The sequence below is a fragment of the Phaethon lepturus genome, unplaced genomic scaffold (genome assembly GCF_000687285.1).
Source record: "Phaethon lepturus isolate BGI_N335 unplaced genomic scaffold, ASM68728v1 scaffold16917, whole genome shotgun sequence".
Taxonomy (NCBI): domain Eukaryota; kingdom Metazoa; phylum Chordata; class Aves; order Phaethontiformes; family Phaethontidae; genus Phaethon; species Phaethon lepturus.
Genome location: NW_010554191.1, coordinates 12,552 through 22,800, shown reverse-complemented (window position 1 = coordinate 22,800; position 10,249 = coordinate 12,552). Strand labels below are relative to the sequence as shown.

Below are 10,249 nucleotides of genomic sequence, written 5' to 3'. Positions count from 1 at the left end.
CATGAGGAGTTGTCTGAAATCACTCAGTGTGTTTGCCATTTCAGTTCTTAGCTTGCTCACCCAAATCACACAGGGACAGAAATCAGATATTTTTTTTTCCTTATTAAAGAAGAAAGTCAAACTGTTTTCATGCTTCTTGAAACCTGCACATAACAGTCTGGAAGACTAACTATTAGCACAATATTTGGAGAACAAAAATAGCTCAAATTTGAACTTCCCGGAGTATCACAAAGGCCATATTTGGTAGGGGCTTACAGAGAGGGTGGGTCTTTTCTGGCATGATGAAGGAGTAAGAAGCTCCTGTTGGAGTAACGCTACTTGGCATTTTATTGCTACTATCTGTTGGTACATCAAAGCTGTGGATAGGTAGCTTTAAAATTTATCCTGAATACCTACCTTCAGCTCCAGAGATCTTGCTTCCCTTACACCAGTTTTGAAGGAAGACTCGGGTCCTTTCATAAATAGATGCAGCTCTACCAAGTCATGGAGAATTGTAATTGCTTATATGTAGCTTTGTAAAGATTGAAGATGGCATGGCGCAAGTTAAAAGGTTGGACCAGTTTTCCACGCTTGCTTTCACGCTTTTTACATTGTTCTAGTCTGCTTAAATGCAAGTTAGCTGTGGAGTTACTCACATTTTACACCAGGGTGAACAAGGTCTCCCTGAAATCATAGGAACCAATGATATAGGATAAAATAGGCCTAATGCTTTTCCTACTCTGCCCCCCTCTGATTCTTCAGGACCTACAAGGCAGTTCGAGAGTGACAGGCTTCATACCATTTACTTCTGCACAGACCTAATCCTGAGTTGGCTTTCGGAGCAGTCACTTAGTTCAGGCTGCATTTGATAGGACTTGAACAGCTCTCAGTTTTGGAAAACTACTACATCCTAACTACTTGGCCCTGTACCTGTCTCATGATTCTATATCAAGGAGTTTAGCTAGTTTCAAGAGCTTCAAAGGCTCTGTTTATTTATATCTTTTTAATACTGAGCCATAAATAGTGCTGAGCACCAACACCTCCCAAATTGTGCTCTTGGGCACCTGTCAGATAAACATGTCGCACAAAGAAGATGATAACAGTTCATATTCACTTAACTCCCTGAGTGCTTGGGGCAAAGGTCTTGAATTTAAAGTAGGAAAAGATGGGTGATAGCAAACCTGCAGCAAAGAAAATATGTAAAAGAAACGATAGTGACTTGTGTGATCATGTTTGATGCCCTGATCTGATGTGGGCAGATCTTTCTTAGGTAACCAGGCTTAAACCCAGCATTTACGTTCTTACCCTTGCTCTGTTTCTCATTTGTAGAATGGGAACAGCTCACATCACTTCATCTTATTGGAGGCAGGGGAAGCGAGGATAAATTCAATGAGGGATGCAACAGGGTGCTAAGGGGTGTATGAATAGTGCGGTAGGAGAAGTTCTGGCAAAGATACCACGTTTGTCCAGGCTGCTTTCTTATATAACAACTGAATTCAAGGAAACTAGACAGTCCCTGGACCTCCTGAGGGCACAGGCAACACAATCTAGCTAGATTCCCCAGTGCCAAGAGCTGGAATGACAGCACTGTGCTCTTTTCCCCCCCCTAGATTAGCAAGACCTGCTGGGACAGAAGAGGAGACTGCAAGTGAGAGGAGGAATGACAAAGCAGTAAGTATAATTATTCCTTTGCTTCTTGAGTATGCTCAGAAAAAAATCTAATTTAGCAATGTGTAGAGGAGCCCCTGACTTATGCTTGGGGTTTGTAGGACTGAAACTAGAGCTGAATGCTTCCAAAGAAAAAAAATTGGGGGGGACCCAAACAAAATGGAGTGTGCAATGTAACAGCAGCACCTCACTCAGAGCTGTAGTGCCGCATCACACTGAAACCAGCTGTTTTTTTTAAATGGATTCTGGTGCAGCGTGAGCTCACTCTCACTCAAAGCCTCTCCTGTGCTGTGCCAAAACTGCAGCCGTGCTGGGGTGTGGGGTGCCTGCTTTCTCCCTGCCATGAGGGAGATTCCAGGGCCTTCAGTCTCACAGAAAAACAAGGGGTACACAGCAGAGTACTTTAAAATGGCTGGTACTTCTCCATATAGACTTACTGCCCTCCCGTGGCTGCCAGGAAACATCTCTAATGCAGAAACAGGGAAACAAGGGACTGAGGGAAACAAAGAAAAATAACTATATATTCAATTTAAACCAAAACACAATTTGAGTTACAAGGAAGAAGGCGGCAAACAGACCATGTGATTAACTGGAGGTACCTAGGAAGGCAAGAACAAAGCAGAGAAAGGTACTGGTTTGGGAGTAGCAGGGAGACCTCCAAATACTTTGTCTTGCAAGGACAATGAGCCTTGGGCTATTCTTCAGAGTCCCATCAGTGAGTGCCATTTCCTCAGAGAGATGGTCCATCTAACTTCATCCGATTGCCCCATGGAAGAGACTTCACTAGCAACTGATGCAAAGAAGTTATTGGGGAGCAGACCACTGCTCCTCTTCCCGACTGTGGTAGACAAGTGCTTTGACCTTGCTGTACCTACTAACCCTCGTTGTCCCAGCTTCAGCAGAGCAGTGTTTATAAAGCTCCTGCTGAGACACCTCATGTCGCAAATGCGTCCTTTCCACTCTGTGAACCAGAAGGAGGGGACATTTCTAGCACAGATTGATTCCTTTCTGAGGGACTTCCCTTAAGCGCTGTAGAAGCACTGCACGGTTCCGCAAGAAGTGTCCTGTTTCTTGTACTTTATGACTGTGCTGCTTCTTGTGCACTGTCTGTGGGCAGAATGCATCTCCAGTCTTTGATGCACAGTAGACACTTCAAACAAAACAACCCCGAAGCAATCAAAACCAAAAGCAACAATGGAGTGGCAAGAGGAAACAATATGCACAAGTAGCAACTGCATGGTCAGAAGGTGACAACGCCAAACTGCTTGAATGGCACATGGTTCTAACAACAACACTAAATGCTGCAAGGAGGCCGCATATCTCCCACCAATGAAAAGCCTGGATTTGCATTAGGCAGGCTTACCCACTACATTTTTGTTCATGGACTTAACTTCAGTCTTGCATGTTAGAGATCGGTATATGCCCAAGCCCCATTAGAGCCTAGATGCAATGAGACACTCACTTCAGACTGGAGAGGAGGAGTGGGTCTGACAGGGATCACATAGGAAAATGCCAACACATGGCACCTCCCATAGGACTTCGGGCTGTTGAGTGACACCTGCATTGTCGGGCGTCACCCCAGCCTACCTGACAGCTGTGCTTTTTCATGGATGCGCACCAGGTTTTAAACTAAAAAGGGGTAGATTTAGACTAGATCTAAGGAAGAAATTTTTCACAATGAGGGTCGTGAAACATTGGCACAGGTTGCCCAGAGAGGTGGTAGATGCCCCATCCCTGGAAATATTCCAGGTCAGGTTGGATGGGGCTCTGAGCAACCTGATCTGGTTGAAGATGTCCCTGCAATGAGCAGGGGGAGTATTAGGATTTCTTCAGGGTGAAAGAGACTGCAGTTCAGCAGAGCATGCAGCAAGTTGAATTCAGTGAATGAACACACTAGACAGACAAATGCTTTGCTCGCTCAAGTTGCCAGGTCACTGGGTCAGTATCTTACATAGTGGCCAACTAGGGACTAGAGTAAATCCCGCCCTCTCCATTTTCACATCTTCGGCCATGCTGCACAATGTTAACATCATGAACAAAATTTCACTTTTATGCACAGGTGAAAATGACCAATGAGATGAGAAATCACTCAATATAGTTTTAAAACTTGTGTGTATGTGCGTATATACACACATAAACACACACAGTGAATATATATTTGTAGTAAATACATATGAACTTTTACACAATTAAAACCACTCTGGTATATACATGATATACTCCTATCACTCTCCAGGACAATACATTTTGTTGCACTGACAGAATCTGTTGCTCAATTACCTTTTAAATTACATTTTTGTATGAGTTACGCAGGATTGCTCAGTGCAAGGCAAATCTTTGGCAAGCACAAATCTGCAGAAAACCACCAGGTCTGCTAGTGATCCTTCAATATTTGAAGGTACCTCCCCAGTTTCCTTCAAATATCAACTCTGCTTTCACTGAAATAAATTGTTTCAACAATATGCTACAACCCTGTTAAGCCAAGCAGGATTTTTCTTCTAGTACATATAAATATTTCACATCCTCTCTACACCACACAATGCAAAAAGTAAAATCATGTTTGCAAGCGATTATATTCTGATTTGGCCCCATAACTGTTTTAGTTTAAAAAAAAAAAAAACAAAACACACAAATAAAACAACAAAAAGAACTCTCACATAAACCTTAAAAATTAGCAGATGGAGCTCTAGTGATTTACATTTCCAAAGGAAATACCTTTTAGTAATAATTAACTCAGTCTGCAGCTATTAAGTCCAAACATTGCAAATGTAAGAAATGGGGACAGAAAACTAAACAAAGAGCAAAAATTACTTACTTGTCCAAACTGAGACGCACACAACTCTTAAAAACCCTTACACACTTTTTAAAAAATTGTTTAAATCACCTGTGTGACGTCCTTGTTAAATATCAAAGTAGATTAGCTTGAACAAGTCTATTGGAAAAAGCATTATCTTAAAAATGCGTAGTTCAAACCCTTATCTAAAAAGTATTTTCAGAGATGAAATTCTGCATCTTTCAATGACATTGCATTACTCACAAAACCTTGCATAATGTTGCCTTTTGACTGACATTGATCAGCTGTCAAAGAAAACAGAGCTTGTTTGCGTAACAGACACTGAAGTAAAAAGAAAAGGGAAAAAAAAAAAATCACAGAACTGGCTATTTCTAAAAAACTGACTCTCAGAGTAGAAATGAAATTATTTTAAAAGGTGGAGAAAACAGTAGGGTTCAGTCAGACCTGTATTTTTTACTGTCAACAAGCACTGTGATTTTTTTTTTTTAATGAACTCACTTGAGTGTGTGTAAATATTCCTAGCATTAATGACGCCTTATGTAGAGTAATGTAACAGCAGATTAAAGTTTGCACCCATATTTTCATACAAACTATGACAGGGTATTTCCAAAAAAGTCCCTTTGACAGTAAATAGCTATTTTAAAATTTGCAATAAAAAAATAATCTTTAAACAGTACCAAAACGTAGGTAAACCAAGTCTCAATCAGTAAGAGGACCTCTTCATAAAGGGAAGGTAAATCCTCCTTTGGAGTAGTTACAATAATGCACACAAATGAGACCAGAAATACACACAAGAGGTCACAGGTCAACTAATTTACTGGAGTTGTGCAATAATTTCCACCTTACGGTTATTTGTAGTATTTTGTAGTATGAGCCCAGAAAACATTTCCAAAAAGATACAATGCTGGGAGGAGACAGGAAGAAGTATCTGTTTTCCTACACTAAGGGTATGATGCGCTTTGAACAGGCAGCCCTGCCTTCATCAGCTGTTTGCGGCAGTGGTGGATGTGCTCAGAACCAGAAACCTGATGTTTAAACGTCCCACCCCTGACACCCTGCCTAGATCCGTCATTGCTCACTATATCTAACTAAGGTCAGAATAAATAGGCATTTGGGGCAATTTCAACAGAAGTTGCGTGCACAGAGGCCAGCTTATGAAGTTCAGCCTCACTCCTCTAATGCTTGCACCTAGGTGTAACGCACTGCTCTGTTCTGTGCGTGCCGACTGCTATGCGTTTCTAATTAGAACTTCCTTGCACTGAATGTTTGCACAACACTTCAGAAGTGTGAAGCGTTAGAAATTCTAGTGTACAGTTAAGCTTGACTACAATTCCAGGGCTAAAGCACCTTAGCTTCTGGAAGCACCGATCAGTCCCTTCACCTCTCTAGTGTCCCATGCTACATACAGGTTTCTGTGCTCACAGCAGCCAGTGTGCACATCAAATAACACAAATAAAAGTAATGCTCTGACATCAGCAATGAGCCAGGCTTTTCATTGGAGTACAAGAGTCCTGTGAAAAATCTCAGTTCAACATATAACTATTAGATTTTTAGTACATATCATGTCACAGAGTTAGTGTTTTCCTTACAAATATATGGCACTAAGTGTAAAACTTTATGACTTATTCCAAACAGTGTACCATACTTCACAGCAAAGCTTTAAAAAGAATCCTCTAACTCCTGCTTCTTCTAAATATACAGCTGGTGGGAGGCCAGGGTGTCCATGAATGGTCGCACAAGGTTGTCCGTCGAGAAGTAGAAGACCAAGCCAAAGGTGATGGAGATGGGAAGAGCAGGCAATGCTTTCTTAAAAACAGCCAGTAATAAAAGAGTTAAGCATAAACCCTGACAGAGAGAGAAGAGAATGAAAAACACAAGGAGATATAGTAAGACACCCAGAAACGTATCTGTCATCAACCTAATACACAAATAATAAGCTATATACACTGTACAGCAATTGAAGCCTGCCTGAGCTACCAGGGGCATGAGGTACATTTGCCCACAGCTTTATCTTTCACACAAGTTAACCTGGTATTTTCTTCAGCAATCTTGAGCACAGCTCTCTCCTGAGAAAGTGGTATAAAAACCTAATGCTGGCATACAGCTGACCCCAAGAGGTTAATTTATTTACAGATTATTTTACATTTTGTTCTACACCATTATGTATGAAGTACTGATCCAGCAGATAAAAGCACTTAAGTCCTGCTGGACTGCACAGATAAGGAGTTTTACTAGAGGACTCTAATATACAGCAGCATGTACTGTTAAGACATTCCCAGTTTTCAAGGTCTCTTGAGGTGAAAAAAGAAAAAAAAAAAAGGGGAGGAAAAAAAACACACCCAAAACAAAATATCCACTGCTGTTCTTTTGACTGGATTGTTTGCTATGATAGGTGAATTCTGGTTTTATCTGGATAGCAGGCCAACATCTGTTTTCTGGACCAGGTGTGAAAGCTTTTGTACATTTTGAGTAGACAGTATGGCTAAGTGTGTTTAGGTATGAATTCCTTCTCTCATCTAAGCCCTTTTTAATTCCTCCATGATGACAAAACTTCAGAGACACTAGGCTCCAAAAAATATCCACTAGCTAAAGATCAGCAGACAGGATTTTTTCAATTAAAAAAAAATAAAAATCAGTGTTTCTAGACTGCAAGTCTGACTACAATCCAACTGAGCCTGTAGCTCTGTTCTTACACTTTCAGGGACCTTACTTGGCCTACACCTGCTTACTTAGTTCACATCTACATTTAAAGATATGCTCACTGCTGGGACACTGCAGGGACATTTTTGGGAACCAGAAAGCTGCATCGCAGCAGGATCATGAAATGGCAAAAGGAGACAGCACCATAAAAGAAACTGAATGGGGCATTTGGCCTCATGGACAGACAAGAGAGAACATTTCCCCCAGCAAAGGGGCCCTGTGCTGGACCTCACGATATGCAGCTAAGTGATCCTATAGGTTTCTCTGACCTGTGAGGTAGCAAAGCTACACTAAACACACTTTATGTTAAAGTTAGCTCATTTCTAGTTCTCTGTCTTACTATCCTTGGGATCTAAGTGGGGAAATGCAGGCCCAAGGAGGACACAACAATTCATTTTCTTTTACCTTCTAAAAATCCTGCCATTGCCCTTCTGGTTAGTTTCCATGAGGCTGTTGACGTAAACAGCAAGTTCCTAGCAATTATTTTCTACCTAGCTGAAAGCTCAACAGTGTGTGGTCATTAGACCTGACAGAACCGAGTCCTTTAGCAGTTACAGTATGATTGTCATCTGCTGATGACTGATAATTTCCATGGATTTTTAAAGTCTCTCTCCTTCCTATTTTTTCCAGCTCAAACACCAGAACAAGATAGGTCTTCATCCTCTTACCTAGCAGTTCTCCTTAGCTTAAGGGAGTTAACCTTTTCAACTACACTTGCTAATCAACATGGAGTTCATAATATTGACTCTCGTGGCTGACAGAAGTCCCCAATCTTTTAACACTGAAGCAAACACACTAACAGTTCAGCTGTAACTGCTTTCCCTGGGGCTCTTTCACCCCCACCATCTCCACACTTGTGTCTGCTCTGACAAGTCCGTATCATTCAGCTTCAGTGGCTGTTTAAATAGCCCGTCTTTATAGACAGAGCACTGGGTGGTTTCTCCTAACTACCCAGCATGTTACCTGCAGTGATTTAGCAGTACTGCTGTGCTAAACAGGGTGTAACAGAGTTTTTAAAAGCTTGCTCACTTACTATGAGAATGGCTACAAAGCAGGCCAGCGTAGTATTCCAGTCTCCACTAGCTGTGGCGGCTGCTTTCCCAACAAGCACACTGTAAAATATGAAGTCTCCAAGGCCCAGCTTCACACCCCCTGAGAGAAGTGGAAAAGGAAAACAAGTGTTAATTCTGCTCCTCCTGTTTTGCTTCCTCCTGAACAAATTCTTGTCTTCTGGGGAGCAGGTGAAAGTTCCTAGTCCTCGCTACCAACCTGGACCCTTAGCATCCCCCACATTACTGAGGAGGCTGAGTCTTCCAGCTGTTTTTGCTCAGCCTCATTCTCTGAAGTGTGTCCCTGGGCTGCTTTACAGATGTACCAGCTGAGGAAGCAAGAGGACAGAGAGGGATGGGAGGAAAGGAGAAGAGGAACTGTTTAAATTGTCCACGCAGCCAAAAGTTGTCACTGGAACCACAATCCCAGAAAAAATTCTGCAGCAGCAAGAAGTAATACAGGGTTCAGGCTCAAGATCTTTGTTGCTCAACAAGTCACAACTCTTCAAATTAACTGTCATTAGACCAAACTGGCTAATAGTTAACCACAATGAGTAAAAATGACAGGCTCTGACTGACTCCACTGAAAAAAAGGTATAAAGCCTCCCTTACTTTCCTCCTCCTCGAGCTCCTCTAAAGAAGTGGTGGGGCGGGTTGGAACAGGACTCCTCGTCTCTGACATCTGAGAGTCAGTGTGTGAAGGGCTTCTGTGGTTCTCTCTCCCATCCTCGCCTTGGTTCCACAAAAATAGGCCAAGAGGAGCGGACAAAAAAAAGAAACACAAGAGGTAGCTACATTTATAACTTGTTTTAACGCATGAAATCCACACTTCTGTAAAGCTTCTCTGGAATGGGTAAGCCCTTTGTTTCTTGGAGATGTGATCATCAGGACCAGTTCAAGCAGAGACGTTTAGGGGCTTTGAAGAAAACACAGATGTTATTATTTGAAACAGTTGGAAGGATACATGTTCACAGCTTCTTTGGCAGCTACCCAGGTGTTCAATGGCTTTAACAAGTGAGTACCTAGGCAGAACTAAGCATTGCTCTGCGCAAGCTAGAATGACAAGTAAAACCAAGTAAAGTTAATATGCATTCCCACATTGATATACCTTTGGAGTGGAGGTGCTCAGGTATTCCGTAACTGATCATACGACAAAAACAGATGACGTAAGAGGACTGACATTTATGAGAAAAGTTCTGCCCTAAATCACATCGATACTGGAGCTGGGTGTTCCCATGTAGAAAGTAGACACATTTCGTTGTTCACAGATATAATTTATTTTTTTCCCCGCTCTGTTCAACACATCTAACAGAGCCCTTGGTAGTGCTTTTGGAAGCAGCCAGTCTGTGATATATTATTCTGTCTGACAGTTCCTATTTTTCAGAAGCACTCACACAAAGTTTCCAGGCCACATCAGTCTGACAGGATGCTGCTGCTGCAGATGCAAGCAGACTGCGATCTGGGACACACAGAGCTTCCACAGGGGCATTCTGTATGCCTCAGCATGTAGTTTGTGTCTGCTCTGTGCCCAGTTTCAAAGCAGGATTGTGTCCCTGCAGTTTGTTAGTATGCCAGCTGCTTTATCCTGAAGTAAGCAGCATGTTCAGTTATCAAACCTTAACATACATTTGTTGCTTTAACATAAAAGGTACTGTCATCTCACCAGATGGGAAATCCTCCCAACACCACAAGTTACATTTTATTCAGTCACCTTAAAACTGCAGTTTAACTTGCATTTCAAGATGATAAAAGCAAAGGTACAGAAATTACCACAGGACCAGCCAGAATATAAACTTGGAACACATCAGCTACTGTTGGGTAACTGCCCAAACATAAGCCTTTGCCCAAGGATAAATATAAAGACGTTCTTTTTTTTTTTTTTTTTTTATTGAGGTGCTTGTAAAAGTCTTGCACGAGTGATGCAAGTTCTCTCCAAATCTTTCATTACTCTCCAAATTGGTTTTGTAATCTGCGGTAATCATGGGAATTTCTGCTACTATGAGCTTGCCACCATAACCTTCCATGTTGTGGTAGATGAACGATTTGACTGGAGGGTGTA

The 10,249-nt window shown here is 41.8% G+C and overlaps 1 protein-coding gene across 1 annotated transcript in view; it reads right to left on the bottom strand.

Annotated features, from left to right (window-relative positions):
• Window positions 1–5,710: 5,710 nt before the first annotated feature.
• PSEN2 (presenilin 2) overlaps window positions 5,711–10,249 on the bottom strand; it is a 12,437-nt gene continuing 7,898 nt past the window's right edge. The window contains exons 9-11 of the mRNA XM_010291778.1: window positions 8,803–8,917; window positions 8,175–8,293; window positions 5,711–6,286 (exon numbers count right to left, since the gene is read on the bottom strand). Coding sequence (XP_010290080.1) covers window positions 6,131–6,286; window positions 8,175–8,293; window positions 8,803–8,917 — 390 coding nt within the window. The 3' untranslated portion in view covers window positions 5,711–6,130. The remainder of the gene's footprint in view (window positions 6,287–8,174; window positions 8,294–8,802; window positions 8,918–10,249) is intronic.